Source organism: Bombus vancouverensis, chromosome 8 (assembly GCF_051014615.1).
Source record: "Bombus vancouverensis nearcticus chromosome 8, iyBomVanc1_principal, whole genome shotgun sequence".
NCBI lineage: Eukaryota > Metazoa > Arthropoda > Insecta > Hymenoptera > Apidae > Bombus > Bombus vancouverensis.
In genome coordinates, this window is record NC_134918.1 from 2,897,738 (window position 1) to 2,916,482 (window position 18,745).

The 18,745-nt window shown below is 50.5% G+C and overlaps 1 protein-coding gene across 4 annotated transcripts in view; it reads right to left on the bottom strand.

Moving 5' to 3' along the window:
- dac (dachshund family transcription factor) overlaps positions 1–18,745 on the bottom strand; it is a 144,232-nt gene that overhangs the window by 27,430 nt on the left and 98,057 nt on the right. For all 4 annotated transcript variants that reach the window (XM_033347926.2, XM_033347927.2, XM_033347923.2 and 1 more), the window contains one exon: positions 7,769–7,852. In XM_033347926.2, the coding sequence (XP_033203817.1) occupies positions 7,769–7,852 (84 nt within the window). The remainder of the gene's footprint in view (positions 1–7,768; positions 7,853–18,745) is intronic.

Genomic DNA, 18,745 nt, shown 5'->3' on the forward strand with positions numbered 1-18,745 from the left:
GGAACAGGAAGAGAAAGACGAGGAAGCCGACCACGTATGCACACACGCGCGCGCCGAGCGCTCAAGTAATTCGCGCAATTTCATCTAAATTCCGCAGCAACAAAATTTCTCGCGTCGTCGTCTCTGTGCCTGCACGACTCGTACACAAACCAGCCGAAGGGTTAAGCATGTACGCGTGCTCTCCTAGGTAGAGCGGAACACCAGCCTCCCTAATGGTATTTCTTACGCTCCTTATTTATCACGGGGTAGGCCGACGCGCGAGCGAGCGTACGCGAACATACCCGCTCTCGACGTTATTACGAAATACGATTAGGTCGGTACACCACGGTACTCTCTTTCGTTTCTCGTCTCCACCCTCCTTCCGGTTGCCGAGCCTTCGGCTATTTCGAATATTCGCGCGTTCGAACGATGCCGATGCTCGAAATACCGTTTCGTGCATCGAACGACTCTGTTTCGCGCCTTTCGTTCACCGCGATAATGGCCGGTCTTTTTACGTTACGGCCTCTCCAACTGGCATCTCAACGAAACTGTCTTTTTAGAACACTCAGCAGATACAAAGTTTCGCGCGATTGCTTAAACGTTACACGCGAACTCTCTACTCGAGAATTCGCTCTCCTCCACTTTTTTTTTTCACGCGGTTTTTAGAATACACGATCGCGTCAGCGTGTTCTTTGAGCAAGCAACGTTTACGATAATCGTGCGAATTTCCCCGGTAATAAATCGTGGAAAGACGTGCTTACGCTCCGCCCTGACAGCAAGATGTAACTAGACAGCGGAGCAGAACCACCGCCTATTTCCCGGTGGAATCGCTCGTGCCTGCTCGGCTGCGTAAATAAGCTGTCGCGTTTTATTTCTTTCCTCTCCCTTTCTCTCGCCGTCTCGTGGAATATTCCACCCGCTTGCCGAGAATATTGCGAGCAACCGGTTGCACGCTTGGCCAGGTAGCCGAGAAATTCACCCCTCTGGCTATGCCGGGCTTTCATCGACGCTAACTTTTCTTCGAGCCGCGTGTCCGTATTTAATCCTCCGCTATTGTCCTCGACTCTCGTTCCTTCTCTTTTCGCGACTCACCCGCCGCCAAAGTGCTATCGCATAATGGCGATTACGCAATTTCCTCTTGTCCGCTGATTCGTGGATCAATCTCCTCGTACCGATTATTCTTTCCCCGTACTTCTCCGACATTTCGAATTTAATACTTGGGAGGAATCGATCTTTTCGCGGCCGTATCTCGCGAATCTCTGCTGGTTCCTCGGCTGAAAGCGGCCACTTGCGTTAAGGTAACAGCCGATCTATTTTTACGTAAGGGGTTGGCCGGCATGGACGCGGCGCGTATCGGCGCGTACGACGCGTAAACGCCGCAGCCCGAGGCGTTTATCAGCGCATTAACAATTATATTACGGAAGCTCACTGTTACGCGCGAGCGAATTCATACGCGTGCCTTCGGGGCTCCGTGGGGTGAAAGCAACCGTCGAGGGAAAAAATACTCCGGTAAAGGAGATCCGGAGAGCAGTGGCCAGCAAGTTGAGCTGGTCCATTGGGATCTACGATCTGTAGAAGCTCTGGGCGATTCTATTTACTTGGAATCTACGAACGATTCTCGTGACAAAGTTGCCGCGTTTGTGTCGAGAGACTCCGTGGCATCGATCGTTCGCGGAAAATGTCGCCGCCGAAAGGAAACGAGTCTGGGACCTATTTGAAGAGGAGAAGGGGCTGGTGGTTTTCTCTGGCCCTTCGGTCAGCTTTGTTCTCGCGCTTGGTAGAAAGGGTTGAAGGAGCGAGCGTAGACCCTCGACAGCTTCGGTTACCCTTTGGTCGCGTCGTAACAGTGGCTGTGATTTAATTTTTTCTCGCTGTCCGACAGAGAAAGCGACCGGGAGGGGAGGGGTAGGCAGAGTGTCATATTCACGACACGGGCCGATGGATGGCGCAAAAGCAAGAGAGACAGCTGGCCCTCGGCCATTGAAGGGCCACACCGGCAGAGCGAAATCAAGCGGGGGTTCGTGCCGGTGCCAGCCGGAGAGCCAGAGAAACGGACAGGGACGAAGCGAGAAGGACAAAGGGTGCGACGAAGGCGGAGAGGAAGAGAGAGAGAGAGAGAGAGAGAGTGAGAACGGGGGCGAGGACGAGTAGTCTCGGCGAGACTTAATTAAACAGCGGGCAAAGCCAGGTTAGTTCACAAAGTGACCGCGGCACCTACCCCCTTGTAGCCACCAGCATCGGCTCTTCGCCGATATAGCTACCTTCTGGGGATATACTAGCCCACGTATCGGCTTCCAACGGCGAACGACCGCCGCCGCCAACGTCCACGTCGCTTTACCTCCGATCGACCCATCGAACCAGGTTTTATCGCGCGTACCCCGACTTTTCCAAGATTTTTAATCCCCTTTCTATCGACTCTTTCCCTTCCGAGCACACGATATTCTTGGCACTACCCAGCTCCGCTCCAAAGAACGTTCGAATCTCAGCCCCGCGACGGCGACTTTGCTCTGCTCTACTCTCGGCTCTTTTCCCCGAAGCACAAAGCAGAGACCGGCAAAAAATTCGCGGAAAAATCGAAGCCGTGCACGGTGCCCTGGTACGGGGACGGTCCAGAGGCCAAAAAGGGCTGCTGTTCGGTGGCGACACCTTTGTCGTGGCGCTCTCGCATCCCCGCCACGAAGGGGAAAGAAGAGTTTATTTTCGCGGGGCGGTGGCGAAAGCGTGACAGAGTAGTCGCCGGTGTCAGCGTCGCCAACCGACGTTCTTTTTATCTCAAAGCCGTATCCCTTTTGCGCCTCTTCTGTATTCCTCAATTTCCAATGAGTCGGAATACGACATGAAACGCTAAACTGCCACAAAGGGGGTAAGCCGCTCTCACCGGTCGAACCCTTTGCCCGATCTGCTCTCTCCTCGCAGCGCTGATCGAGGTGGAACCTCGTCCCCCTCGCTCTACCTCTCTTCCCGCCCTTTCTCCCGTTCGATTCTTTGTCACACCGCATTAGATTCGCTTCTGTTCCTGTCATTATTCGGAACGAATTCGCCAGCCATTACTGGGCGAAGACTCGCGGAGATCGTTAAGTCGATGACGGTCTCCTTCCTTCGCGTCGATCGTTCTAGTCGACAATTTTCCTCGGCCGTGATGAGTCATCGACAAAGTTGGTACCAGAGAAGAAGGAGGAATCCGGACTCGATCTCGACGGTTCGTTCGAACGAACTAGTTCGTCTCGAGTAAAAACTTCCAAATTCGTGTGCTCGTGTAAACCGTTTGCATAGCCGATCTTCTTTTTACTTATGTTTAAATTAGACCGAGTTGTTGTATATACGTTCTCTAAACCGACATGGTGACGTAACCCTATATTAACACATGTCTTTCGTTTACTTCCAACACGCATCCGATTTCCATCATAAACCGTAGAAACGCTAACTACGCGACTACGAATATTTCCGGGCAGAAGATATTCGCTCCATCGTCTCTGTCATAGCGAGTCTCCTAATGTTTGTCCACCGCGGTGACTTTGTTCTGGCGCAACGATCACGCCGGGTTTCCGGTTGCGGGATTCAATGAATCAGAATGGTCGAGCAAAGGATTCGTAGGCCAGGCGAAGCCAGAGGAAGGGTGGTAATCGACACGTTTCCACGCAGTAGCATCGTCGTCGAGGAGCAGAAGGACGTCGACTGCGTGGATGGTCAGACGGAGACACAAGGGAGGACAACGTTGTTGCACGCATTCCCCCGTCCACCGGTTGCCTCGAGAGCAGTAACAATGCCGGGGAGGGTTCCGGCGTTCGGTGTGTGTAAACGTTCACTTCAAAGCAAATCAGCTATCGTTACGCACGGGAGCACCGACGTCATCGATGTCCATACCCGTTGCCGGTGTTGTTGTTGTTGTTGTTATTGTCCTCCTCGTCGTCATCGACGTCGTTGTCGTGGTTGCAAGCTCTTTTGAGAATTAGCTCTTCGAAGCTCGTTCGAAGATGACACAGCAGCGGGTTGCTTTGCGTCGCGACAGATACTTGGGTGGATATGTTAGTCACGGACTATTGATCCAGGGGATGAATCTAATACGAGTAATTATAGGATGCCGGTGTATCGTTGACGAGCATCGCGTCAGAAATCTTTGAGGGGATCGTCAACCGTGAACGTGCAACTAATGAACGGTTATCATTCCTCCGTCGATCCGAGCTATTCGATTTAGGCTTATTTCAGCTTCAACTTTGACATATACCAACGGGACTTGTTCGAGTTTGAATCGCCGCGGCGTCGTTCGAGTTTTAAAATCCGTATTACCCGCGATGGTAAATATATAGCTGCGTAAACTCGAGGATAGCGTGACGCTGGTCGAACTGGGGTTGAAACGCGGCAAAGTCCCTTGGGTCCCAATTACACCGACACCCGATCCAGGCATTACAGGCCGGCTAATTCAAGGGACGAGGAGTGTCGCGCGTATAAATCTCGTCCGGTTGATTGTACAGTTTCAATTCTGTTTGTCGCCACCGTGCCGTGTCGAAACGAGGCGTCGTTGCATCGGGGTAGCTGCCAAACGATTATTCTCTTTCACCCGGTTGTCATTCCTCTTCCCGTCGATCATCTTTTTTTTTTTCTTTTGGTTCTTTTCCTTTCGCTGTCTCGGGGAAGAACGACGATGGTGTACGAACGATGCGAGAGACTCGCGCTAAACGAACGAAACCGAAAGGACGCGGAAGAGGAAGAAGAGCGCAGGCCGCGCGAAAGGGCTGTTTCTCTTCGGCGACAAAAGGTTCGGTTAATTACAGGAAGGCCGCAAGTTCTCGTAAAGCCGTGGCAAAGGCAGCTGTCGGCTCCCAAGGCGACCCACGGGTTTACGGAGGTTTACGCGCGTCGAGGGCTTTTTGCTCCGGAGAAAACGCGCGTAGGTCGTCGTTCTGTTGGTTGACGCGTGACGTCGGCCAGAATTTCCGGCCGCGGATCCAATCCAGAACAGCGTCGCTCTTGTTCCGCGTTCTATTTGTTATCCTAGCCGCCGTCCACCAATCGCAGCCTTTGGCTCGATCTTGCTCTTCTATTCCCTCGATGACGGCGTAGCATCGTCGTCGTGGTCGTCGAAAAACCGCGAGCGCGATTAACGACTTTTGAAATCCGGTTCACGTAAATTCTGAAGACAACGTGGGAAACGTTGTTCGCGTTCCTTCCGCGGGAAAAAAACCTCCTTTTCCTCGTGCACACGCGGCGTGGACAAACAAACGTCGCTTTTTCAACCTTTTCCAAACAAAGCGTGCGTTTCGAAGAGAACTCGAACGAGGAAGTAACCACGTAAAGATTCTTTCTCGTTTGTAGGGAAGACGTGGCAGCGGCGGATTGTTCGGTGTATCGGCCCGTGCAAAGGTCATCTCATTGTTCGACGAGAGCAACGCGTGTCCCATTACAAATCCCTCGACCGGCGCGGAAGAACAACGAGAAGGTACCGTCTCCTTGCAACCCCTGCTAAGATAATACGGCCTGTCGGTCCGCGGGGGGTCGGAGATTTCAACCTTTACCGAAATGCCAAGCGGGGCTTTAAACGGGCTAATAACGCCGCGCCCCCTTCCATCCCCTGTCTATCCTCCGATTCCCTCCTTATTGCGCAAATTGCCTTTGCAGGCACGAATAACGCGATACGCCATCAAATTGATAAAGACATCAGGCTTGCCACCGACTTCCGGGTAACGTGACGAACCAACCTATCCGTGACGTGGAGAAACGTGAGTATCTTTCCTTCGGAGAAGCAAGCCAATGTCAATGTTTCTTCTGTTTCGTTGGTCGTCGATACGGGATCGTTTGTATGATTATACTCCCTATGAAGGGTAATAGGCTGGGGTATTATAGGAAGAAAGCAGTTCGCGATGCTTTTCATTTGCGCGCCGGTCATTAGCCGAATGAAAGACGATGGTCTTAGCGAACGGTTGCGTCAATATTCTCCGATGATCGATCATCCGACCGGAACCACAGGAGGCCTCGCGCAAATTAAGTATCGTCTTACGCTGGCCGCCGCCTTTAAGAATTCTCGAAAATACGAGAGAGGCGAACGAAAGCGGCGAACGGACGAGAAACACGGAATTCGTAGCAGCATCGATCATCGCGTCGATGGGTGAGAGGAACCAAAGGAGGGAGACGAGAGAGGAGCAGAGAGGCGAAAGCAAAAGTTTTGCACAGAAAGATAAAGGTTTCTATACTGGTTTGGGGAGGGGGGGGGGGGACGGTGGACTATTTCCTATATTTGCGATATCATAGAACTTGCTTGACATTATGGGTGGCGTCGGGGTTGAGCCAAGGGATAGATGGGCTATTCCGTGAGACCGGCTGTCATATTCATGTATTGACACTGAGCTGGTTGACTAATGGACTGCTGTTGTCAGAGGCTCGTGTTACCGCGAGGGCCCGGCCCCTGCAACTCGTTTTTCCTGCGAATCGACCGAAACGCGTCCACGGCTATACCACGACGACGACGTCGACGTCGGCGTCGACGGCCGCCTCTGATGCCAGCCGAATCGACGTACCAAAAGAAACGAAAGGGAAAAAATAAAATATCGGCTCGATCGAGCGAGTGGATGATCGACGCGAACGAAAACGCGCGCGCCGCTTCTCCCTGCCCCCGGAGAGCCACTCTTTTTGGTACGAAGCGCAATATAGCGATCGTGCGCGCGTCCGCCCCGAAGCACGCGGATATTCCTGTCGGTCTTCTCGACTTTTACATATTTATCGCGTCTCGCATTGTGCTCGCGTCAGCCGGGACGCCGACATCTTTTGCCAGGAAAATCCGCGATATTGAATTTACCTGCCACCCTTCTGCCGCTAACGTTCCACCATCTCCCTCTTTCCTTCGTCCAGCAGCGAATCGATTCGCTGGCATCGAAACGCTTTCACTCGTGAACGATGCTTTCCTGCAATCTCGTTACGTGTGTCTTACTTCTCAAATAGACGATCGAGTCACGCGGCCGACGTTTGCAAGCAAAAGGAATTTGTCGAGTGATTCATCGACCACGCGGCGACTCGCGACTCAGTCGCTCCACGTAACAGAAGTCTCGAATCTCTCGGGCGAGATCTCGATCCGGCAGGCGCGACACAATGCACAGATCGCTCCTGGTGCTCGCTTTTTCCACGCGAGCCGAAGAAAGGAGAGAGGAAAAAGGCACGGACGGACAAAGGGGAGAGTGGGTGTCGGTGCAGGATCGAGTAGGTGGTCAAAGAGAAGCGGAGCCCGTAAACGCGAGACGACTATTCTATTACCGACTGACATTCGATACAAACTTGGTCGAGCGATCACGGCCTTTGCCGCGGTCCTTCCACGTTTCCTTCCTTCCTACCTCCGACCCTGTTTCCACCCTTCGTTCCATTAAAGTCGCGAAACAGCCGGGACGAAGGCTGGTCCGAAGGAGGAGAAGCACGGCCAAGAGTAGTCGTGAGTCTGCAGCAGGCTGGAGCGAGAGTCCTTCGAGACTGGAATAATAGGATACGCTGGGACCTACGAGCGTAGCGAACGCTTTATAGCGGCGTGTCTCTGCGTGGCTGCTTTGATTTATCGCGGAGTTAAACGGCTCGACGCGGGAACGCCCTCTGAAACCTCCTCTTCTCGCGGATGATCGTACGTCGCGGGCGTACTATGCACGAAAAGCTCGTTTACGTGGCCGCTAGATTCGTCGTAAAGAGTATCCGTTTAGTCGGGGACAGGCATCCGTAAACGCGGTCGATGGAATTTTGCGTGACGATATGGCCAGTAAACTGACACGATGTCTAGTCATCGTTCGAAGCAAACGTTAGGAGATTGGATACTCACCTCGAACCTTTTGCTCGTCCTGGAGCTGTCGCTCGAGGCTGTCTTTAACCTCCCTTTCTCGAAGAACGTCCATCTTCAGTTCGGCTGTAATCAGAAAAAGAGAAAATATTTCATTTCGGTCGTCGTTCGACTTTCGGGATCGAAATGATCTTGTATTTGTTAAGTTAAAGATCGAGTCGAGTTATTCGCCGACGACCTTCTTCGTCGTTGCTTTAGCCAAAAGATAGCGCGGCAGAATATCGTACGGTCTGGCGGGTTCGTGATTAAATCCAACAGACGACGACCGGACCAGAGCTCGCGTAGTTACCTTTAATAGAATTACATCGAGACGCTCGACGATACCGACCGCGTTCATCCTAGCTTGTCTCTAAGACGTTCGCCCTTTCTCCGTCTTTGCGAACAACCCCCGTCACCCTTGGGACTCGCCACGCTAAATTAGCCATTTCGAATCTCGGCAAGAGGGTGGTAGGATCGTCGTCGTACGGAAATTCGCATTTCTGACTGCGAGTCCCCTTGATTCTTGATTCGGTTTACGAAACGCTGCGAAGTGGTTGAAGAAACGTGCCTGACGTTGGATTATCGACATTCTGGAAGCGAGTAGATCGGGCTCGAAGCCCCTGGGAGAGCGAGTCAGGTATCGATGAAAAGGAAAGAAGTCGGTTTTTAGCCGGTGAAACGTTCCCAGGGTCTAAATCAAGCGGGCTAATTCGGTTTAACGGAAGAAAAGAAAGCAGGAGAGGGGAAAAAACGAGCCACCCTCTTTCTGGTTGTCTGCTTCTCGAATTACGTTGGTAGCCAATGAGCCGCGCAGTTCGTAACGCGTCTCGCGGCTCATCGACCGATAAGCCGCTCGTTAGATCGCTACCAATTTGCGGACATTTCGCAGGGTCGTTTTTCTCGCGATTCTTCGAACGCAATAAAACCTGCTCGATATGGTAACGACTGGGTGAAACGACCTAATCCGCTCGGGGGAAGCTAATCTACGTTCCATCCCTCGTGAAATATACCCGATTATTCCAACTTCAATATCGTTGTAATTCCTCTTCTCCTTTGTACCGTCCTATACGAAGCGAAGCGAATACCGGAAAAGATATCGCGTTGGAATATGTAACATATAAATACTGTAAGGAGGATTTTGTTGGAAACATAACTTGCGAAAAGCGAATCGGTTCGGCAACGGCATCGAAAAGGGCAGAATCGCGCGATATCCGCGGAGATGCACGGGGGCAGGGTGACGAGCCACGCGGAGAATCAAGCCGGTAGATTAGGTAGGGGCGCGCGTCTCAGCAGTCTGCCGGCAATTTGAGAGCGTTTGCGAGGTCCATTAACGGCGGTAACTCTTCACGACCGGCCGCCACGAAGATTCAATTTGAATGCTAACCAGAATAGGAAGTTCGCGCCGGAGCCCCGCCGCTATGTGTATACGTTACGCGGCTGCCCCTTCCTGCCGTGCTCCCGCCTGTCCACCACCCCTCGCCCCACCCCTTTCCACCCTGTTATTGCCAATTTCGGCGCGTTTCTGCAGCCCACTTTGCGATCGTTTAGATTATCATCTCTCCCGGTTTCTCTTTCTCTCGTCCCGACGTTAGGGTCTCGTTCGACTCTCTTCTCTTTCCTCCCCCCCCCCTTACACCCCCGAACCTCTATGCTCCTCTCTGCCTCGTCTACCTTTTCCTCAGTACCTAACGTTTCCGGAGATAATTGAACTTTATTAGAGATCGTAGCTGATGCGAACGTCAACCCTGCCGCCTAGGCCCGATTCGAATCGACTCGGTTTAACGATCACCCTGTTTCTACTCTCGTTGCCTCTCTGCCCCTTTCACCATCCCTTTTTAAATATAACTTTTCGATCCTATGTATATGTCGGGTTATCATTAGGATTTAAGGCGCGTAATGATTCTTCGTTTGAATTAGCCATTGTTTTACGAAACAGAGAATATATTTACGCGAATAAACAAGATTTTACAAAATATTATGAATAATGAGTTTAATAAATGATAAGATTAACAAACGATAAGTTTAACTAATAATTAGATTAAAGAATAATAAGTTTAACGAACAATAAGAGGAACGAATAATATGTCTTACGAATAATAAATTTAACGAATAATGAGATTAACGATTGATAGGTTTTACGAATAATGAATTTAATTAACGCTATTAACAATGTTCCGGGGTTCAAACGAATCCACGGTCAACGGGATAACTCTTTACTATGCGTAGATTAATTTTAAACGCAAAAATACGATTGCTGAGACACTCGGTAAATTGCTCGATGTATCACTTTCCAAGGCGATCACACGAATGAATATCTGATGAAAATCTTTTTCGCTATACGACTGCATTTGTTTGTTATATGCTCGCTGGAGGCATCGAGAAGGTTCCAATCGTTGTTGCTAGGCAATTTCTGTCAAAAGTTTGTTGTATACTCTTTGGAAACATCGAGAAAGATCCAAACGCCGTTGCTAGGCAGTTTCTGTCTGGAGATTGATTCCTAATACAACGTGTGTCCCATTATATCGACATCTCTAAAGTACAATTCTATGTGATTTCTAGGGAGAACAATACAACCGACCCACACCTTCGTCAGGCAAAACGTTTATCCCGTGACCGCGGCTACGTTCGGCGACCAGTTGTCACCTCGAACCCACTTTCGCTTTCACAAATATCAAACAATTACAAATGACAATTGCTTAATTACAGTTATGATAAAATCTAGGATAAAGCATTAGAAGGCTTCCTCAAAATTGCAAAGGGAAGGCTCCGGTTTTCCTTTCATCTCCGACATATATATATGTATACATTTTAGAGAGAATCGCGATCAAGTCGGAAGTCAGGAAAATCAATTCCTCGAAGGCGGCGCGGAGGGTACGCGGCATGGGGTTCGAGCTTATTGAAATTCGACCGCGAACTCGTGGCCATTAAAATTTCAGGGATTAACGTTGGCCGCGATGAACAACTGCCACGTAAGAAAAGTCGCCCTTTGCAAGAGGGGTGCGCTTCTCAGTCGTCGTTCCCGCGTCAATTAGACGTTCCCTAATCGCGAGTCGCTCCATAAACTGTGAATTACGCGCTGCTTGTTACTCGGACGGACGAATCTATCGAATGCGGTCTTGCTTGCCTTCGTCGTACCTCGCCGATCGAAACTCTGCCTTCGCCAAACCGTTCACCTTCTCTCCTTCCATATCGGTTTTCCTTCTCGCTATCTGCGATCGTTCAGGGTGTCTCGAAGAGGCTCGAATGAGTTTCGTTATCGTGGATCGTTTCAGATTCGAGTCGGCGATGTTTCGAGCCGCGAGTCGGCGCAGCTGTCGCGCGACTCGCCTCGTTAAGACCCGGACGAATCGTCGGAGGGGCGAGTATCACCGCGGACTATCGCTTCGCGAAATCGAGTTTAGACGAAGGATCATCGGCGATAATAATATTCACGGTAGCTCGAGCACTCTGGCTCGGCAACAATAACGGTGCAACGGAACGTGCATGCCACTGTTCCCGGAGCGATTCATGGTTATTGATTAGTATATGGTTGGCGGGAAGACGGGAGGCGGCGGTGGCGGTGGCGGTGGTGGTGTAGCGTTCACATCCCCCGAGGGCTTGTACGACGACGTGTACGCACGGTATAGCTTCTGCACGACGCTAAGATATTCGCAGGGCCTCAGGCCACCCTCAGAAACAACAATGTCAACTTAGCCGTGCGCCGTGCCCTGCAATCGTTTGAATAGTATAATGTAGCTTTCGTGTTACGCCCTGCCGCCCTCCGACACGCGTCCATCGATATATCGCCGCCTTCGACCTACGCCTACGCCCACGTAACGTACTTGATCGTCTCGCGGATTCGCCTAACCGCCGCTCATCTTCGTCTTCTTCTGCTATCACCAGTGCGAGATTGATAGGCGTTTACGAATTTCATTTCGACGGATCACGGACCTGATGATAATAAGCCGCCGTTGGGAATCGTAGATTAAACCTGTAGATTGTTTTGCTAATTTGCAAATCCGAGGATCGGAAGCTCGACTCTGGTATTCTCTTATTCCCTTTCTGCCCAATTTTCCGAAAACTCCGCGAACGCGTTCTTGTTCTTTCTTCGGAGAAGATATTTTTCTCGATTATTACACGGAGAAATCGGATTTTCGTCGTTTCCGAATTTCACAAATTTCTTAACTCGAATGTCGATTAATCCCGCGATTTGCTTTATTTGCACGCGCAATGGTCTCCCCTCCTGGAAAGAAGGCCCTGCCGAAACACCGATATTATTGTTTCCACCCTTGCATATTATAAACGCGTAACGATCGTTCTGCCGTATATATTCGCAAGTTTGTCCTTTCCCGCGGGCATAACGTCTCCGCGCGGCACTTCAATTGTCTGTGACGTTCACGAGCGGAAACACGTTCTTCTCCGAGACTCCCACCGCGACGATGAAGTTAAAAAGTTACCCCGTTATTATCGAATCGCGGAACCACGATCCTCGGATCGATCAAGATAGAATAGGAGGGTAACGCGAGGCGTTTCGCGACTTTGCTAGATCGTAAGACGACGAGAGGCCAATAGTTATCCTGCACGGATTACGATCCTCGGCTAAGGGCTACAAGGGTTTCCCTCCTACAGGATTTAAGACGGACTTAGGCCTTGTTCCGGCCGCTGACCACTTTGCCTCCCATTAACCATTAACGGATCTAACGAAAATAGGATTAAATCGCAGCTAGTCGTGCTCGCGCACTAAAACTACTGCCGTTTGCGCCGGGAGTCGGGTTTCTTCGCCGAAAAGCCGTGTTCAACGGATTATCCAACTTCTTCTCCATCGTTGATCGGCGCTCTCGACATTCTCAAATTCCGACGATCTTTTCTTTTTTACGTTTGTAATCTATTCGAACTTCGAAAGTGTTCTACAAAGATTCGCCAAATATCCAACTTGTAACTGCTGCTACGTGGTAGCAGGATCATCTAGTTACAGTGGAAGCGTGTTTCGACAAACTCGATACGTCAAGGCAATCAAATACGTATCTCTAGATTCTTATATGCATTTCGATCTTCGGATGTTCCGTTAAAACGCCACTTCGTGCGAATACGTATCCATTCTAGCCGTAACTTAAGCGAAGGAATAACAACGGGAGTAACGCGTAATTGTATCGGCGAGTTTACAGATGTGACAGTATTCGTGGCGCCATAGGTACAGTTTGCGCGATCGATCGAAATGACTTATCTTCCAGTCATAGCAAATATTGTTGCATGTGTTCTTCCCGATGCTTTCCCATTCCAAGGCAACTCCCCTTTCTGTTGGTATAATTATGGTATCAAACATTCGCGAGCATCGTCGTTTTAGAGTACACAATGACCCACGTAAACATACGATCGTGTTCCTATTATCGATCCGAAGCAAAAGCGAACTCTCCTCGTTTCCTTAACTAATACTTTTCGCGCCAACAACGAGCCAGTCAATTCCGAAGGAATCTCTAATCTAGCCACGTTCCCTGTCCTTTTCTCAGCCTGATAACCACCAAGACAATCGAACGAGGATACCAGGGCAGAAGGAACGCGGTCCTAAGTCGCGGTCGATCGTAGGTGAATAGTTTCGATATCTTGGTCGGCAATCGAGGACGCGGGACTACGGTGGCCGTGTTCGTCGCACGAACTCGGCCGGAGATACGGCGAAGAGCGTTTTCGCGTTTCAAGATAATCCTTCCTTCCTTCGGGAACAGACTCTCCGGTATATCTTGCCGAGTTATTGCACAGCCGTCGCTTAGAAACCGCCGCTGCTACGATATCGCGGCCTTCGACTTTTTCCATCTTCGTCGGTCTTTACTTTTCCCCCGTGAACGGATTTCAATTTCGAAGAACACAGGAAATCAAATCGCACGTGTGTTTCAGAAGTGTCACGAATCGAAGTAATTCGGTTCTTCGTTGGAAGATAAAAATGAAATGGAAATTTCATCGACTAAGAACGAATAATTACAAAAATCATATGCGATCGCTGTCTCTTCGGTTCCATTCTGTTCGCCAAGATTATGTGTTTGGTACATAATTGCCTTGAACAGCTGTTTCACTCGTGTCATTGTTGAAATACACGTGCGAAATCAATCTCTTCGTAATCGAAAGAGGCGAAAAGATCTTTCAAGCAAAATCGTCAACGAATCTAAGGACGAATCATGTAACATCGCGAAAGGTTTTTGCTTCGGTATCCAACGGTCGCCAAATTTTGCCGGTCACGAGCACGAATCGATCTCGCTCAGTCGTTGAACCGAACCGCATACGTAATCCACCGCGGAGCCCCCCTTTTTCCCCTCGTTCTAGCGAGACTGACGCGACGTGCCGCTGGATCTTTATCGTTATTACGAGTGTCTGTCCGACTGTACGTGCGTGCATGCTAGACCGCCCGTGCACAGCACGAGACATTAATGGTTGCCGATCGTAAAACGTTCACCGGCCGAGAATCCCGCGGCATTTATCGAATAACCTCTGCCGACCTGTGGCTAGCTTCTTAACGGTCGATCCTTCTTCTTCCGTTTCTTATCCCTCTGCTCGGTACCATCGTTCTCTGTGTCGATCCCACAGGTAGAAGAATTGGTATCCGCTGTCTCGCGATTCCTAGAGGCTTGTCGACTCGCGACACTGTACCCGGTGCTCCATAGCCGGCAATTTATGCGAAGGCAAAGCGTATCGCGTGCACCGGAAACAGCACGAGTTGTAAAATCGCGCTACCGAGCCAGCTGCCTCTCTTTCTCCGTCCTGTATGTCACTCGAGACAACCGTAATTAAGAATCGCTCTAACGAATGCGACGTAACTCGGTATCTTCATCTTGTCGTACGTTCACCATCCCGTCGTTATCGCGTTGCGCTAATAACCGCCTGCCGATTTTATGTCTTCAACTACCGCCGTCGCATCGCGCAGACAAATCCCGATATCGATAAATGTTCATCGTTTTCTTTGAAACTTTTACTCGCTATATATGTAGTCGTAAATAAAACGCGAGTAAGCAAGTACTGGACATCATCGATTACGTATTATCGACGTTATCTTCTCGATCGTGACAATCGCTGAACACGACGTACGTATATATATGCAAGTGGGATTGCGTTGTCGCCTCAGGGTTTAGGAGTACGGTGGAAGACACCTGGAACACCTGCCCACCGCGATGTTCGCGTCTCGCGGCGATTCTTGGAGAACGAAAGAAACGACAACTCTTGTCGTCACGCTTTCCTTATTTACCCAACGCGCAGGTTCGCGCCTCCTCTACGGTCTAATCGGGCGGTTACGTCACGCGAGAAAATTAGCCAGACTCGTCTCGCGGGTCGAGAGGATGGAGTCGCAGGCGCATAATGCGCGCGATTATATGCATTAAGCCGCGAGGGGCGTGCTTTAAGGGCCAATTATCGCGGTGCTTTTACGCCGTTGGCGAGAATCTCTCGCCGGGGCACGATGACACTTTCGGAACGGGATTCTGTCGCGTACCGACTCGTTCGTTCCTCCTTTTCCTCTTTGTCGCGGATGGGCCCGGTCATGAGTCAAGGGGAGTCGCGAGGAGAGGGAAAAGGAGAGAAGGCTCCGCGAGAGAGCCACGAAGCCGCGTGCCGTCGTCGATTCCACGTTGGCGGACCAGAGAGACGCAACAAAATATTCGTTGCTCGCGGCAGTAAACGGCGTCGTTAACGACGCGATTTCTCCCTCTTTCGTTCATGCGCGTCGCGACCAACTCTCTCGCGTGGCCGTTACCACTGCTCTTTTATTGCCGGTAAATTACACGCTTTATTCGACCCGTGCGACGACCCAACCGAAAGCAAACTGTATAATTGAACGGTAGTTAAAACTGCGGTAGGTCAAGTTTCTTTCCACCTTTCTTTCGAGTGAGGCCGTTTCTCTCCTTTGTTTCTGTCGCTTCGTTCGCCTCGCTCTGACGCGTTCGATGAGAAATCCGATCAAAATTGAATTCGACTTTCAATTCCAATCATCAACCGTCAAATTAACAGTTATTTATAAGGTTTCATTTTCAAACATCTTCTAATTCAAAATTACCGCTTGGGTCTTCCTCTAACCGTAAAAATATCGTGTTTAACATCGAGTGAAGCGTACAATCCGGTACTGCAGGTACGCGTAAAGAAGACGGACGAACGATCGAGCCGGCGATCGGTAATCGGCCGAAGGTCGCGAGAGGAAAGACCTCGGCAACAAAGTCTCACGGGAGACACTTAAAACGGCGGCGACGATAAAATCTGCGACGCAACAAAGTCCCGGACAGAGTCTGTGAGAAGAGATAGGGACGGAAAAGAATCCGCGAGATCTCCTCCCGTGGGCTTCGAGAGGCTCGTAAATTTCCGCTTTTATAATCGTGCTGGATGCGAGTGTCTCACCTCCTCTCCAGCCGGGAAATCGCGCGCGGGATCGTTAGTCGCCAATGTCCGTTTTGTCGCTTAATTCCAAAGCGACAACGATCGGTGACGATCGAGCGGCAGGATCGATGCCCAGGGATCGTTAAATCCAAGATTTAAGCGACGTGCGCACCACGGTTTATCGTCGCGTACCGTAGTTTTCCTCCTACTCTTGTCGAGGCTTTTTCTAGGAAATGATACATACGCCTTCGGATATCTCTCTGTCGATTCATCCTCGTTCGTTTGCGTTTGAACAACGTCGTCCATTACAATCGGTATAGCGTATGTTCTTTAGAAAGTTCTAGATTTTGTAATCTGTGAAGGTTCTCCAGATCGATACCAAATATCGAATCAGTCCGAATCAACGTTCGACGTATTCTACGAGGCCAGCGAGCTGGACTCTATCTCAAGTTCGTGACTCCTTTTATTGTTAAATATATAATCAACCAGTTGTCGCCGCGTTAAGGATAATTTATTAGCTTCCTTAACACCAGCGGACCCTCTCTCTTAAATTCTTTCCCCCTTGTTTCGCTCGCACCGTTCACCAGCATCCTTTTTTCTTCCGATTCTCCGTATCTTATTGTCTCTTTTTATCGATGCACCGATGCCTTGCCCCCGAAAGGAGAAGAAAGTCGAGGAAAGAAACGCGCTCACGATGCGTGCGTCTATAGCCCACCTTATCCTAGCCCCTTTTGGCCGGTGGCTTATGCTAAAACCGAGCCCTTGTGGTTTCTCTAATTGACAATCGGCCGCGTTCTCCAGACCAGGCGAACCTCCGGAGCTCGAGGTGGGAACCGACAACGACCACGCTGCTGCGACATCGTATTGTTTCGCGTTTTTATTCCTACTTTTCTGCCCGGTTTGGTAGGGAACCACGGTGGAGGGAGAAGGACAAAAGGGTGGAGCTCTTCGTCGGTTCCTCGGCACGGAGCGCATACCTCGGGATCACGCTCGTTTGCGCTTTCCACGGATTCGCGCGAGAATAGCCGGACCTGGCCACCGGATCGCTGGTGTGCGTGCTCTCTCGGTCGCGGCTCGAATTAACGAGTAACAACGGGGCCACCCTGACCCGGGCGCCAACGTGTCCCATTAAAGGCGCCCTTTTTCTTCCAGCCGGCTTGCTGCTGTTGCTGCTGCTGCTGCTCGTTATGAAAATTCCTCGAGTTCGATACCGGGACACATTATCGAGACCGCTGCTGCGATTTGGTACTTCCACGACGAAGAGGCATGTACGCTATTTCGCCTTTGTTTCTCAGAGGCGAGCGAAGAAAAATTATTACGATATGCATATCCTGAAGTTTATCCAACCATTTTTTATGGCAACTACAGTACTTTTAGTCGTTTGTTTCTATACGACGCGAAATATGCATTCAATTTACCTTGTACATTTTCCTTCACAGTCACATTGATTTCGCGATAAATCAGCATGGCACACGCAAGCAACGTGCAGTCGTACCTTTCGTTGCAAACATTCGAGACCTTCGACCAGTTGCTTCTCGTTTGAACGCAGTCTGATTGATTTACGTTTAGCCCTGGCAGCGAACGACCCTCCGCCCCCTTGGGTCGCGCGCGCGAGCCAAAGCAACGCTATCTCTCTATCGGCTGGCGGAGCGGCCATTATCGCGCAAACTATGTACGCACACGTGTATCGATGGCACGCTCGTTTTTTTCCCACTCGTTTCTGTGTATACGTCGTTCGCGAAGCAATCGGCTGCCCACCCCTCGCTTTTCTGCCCCCAAGAGCACGGATATTTCCGTGGCCGTGTAGGCATCGCCGCAGATCGATACCAGCAACGGTTTTCTGCCTTTTCCCATCTCGTTCGCCTGCCAGGCTTCAAATTAGACACCGATACTAGCAGGAAAAGCGTATCGGAAACCTACGTGAAACAAGAGTGGTTAAACTTGTCAACTAGCTCTTTTTACGATTCGTTGATTCTCCCTATTCCAGGATGTCGTTCGAGACCTCGGGCCAACGTTCGAACTTTATCGCGTCGGATGTTTGCTTTAATTAGCTCGTTCGCGTGGTCTCGGATTTAATTAAGAATGGAACAGCTTTATTGCCTTGGAAACGTCCTCCCCCGGCGACTGGTCGCGCGGTCCAGACACCGACCAACAGACAACGGCCGATCGGTTTTATTTTCAGTGGCCGAAGAAGTTCCTCGACGAATCGATCTGAACGGTACACGGGGATCGAGAAGCTTCTTCGACCGTTTCCTCCCCCCATCTCCCGTCGCTTCTCACGATACCCGCTATTAGCCAGCTGTAATTTATTACTTTCCACCTTAATAAGCATAATAATCGACGCGGCCGGTTGTTCGCGCGCTCGCAGTCCCGCGACCTTCGACCCTGAAACGATCTTTAAGGTAGCCTGCAAGTGGTTGCGGACGTTTAATGATGCTCGGGACTGCGCCGATTCGGCTCTCGCGAATGGGAGCAACGAATCGAACGGGAAACGGGACGATAGAACAAGAGCTAAGGAAACCAACGGAATCGTAATTCCTTCCAGCTCTTCTTCGTTTTGCTGTTCCCTGTTCGCGTCCCCTTCTCTCTTTCCCTATTTATAGTAGGTAAAGGAACGGGACCAGTGGTACCGGACTCGATAGCTCGCAGTCCTAC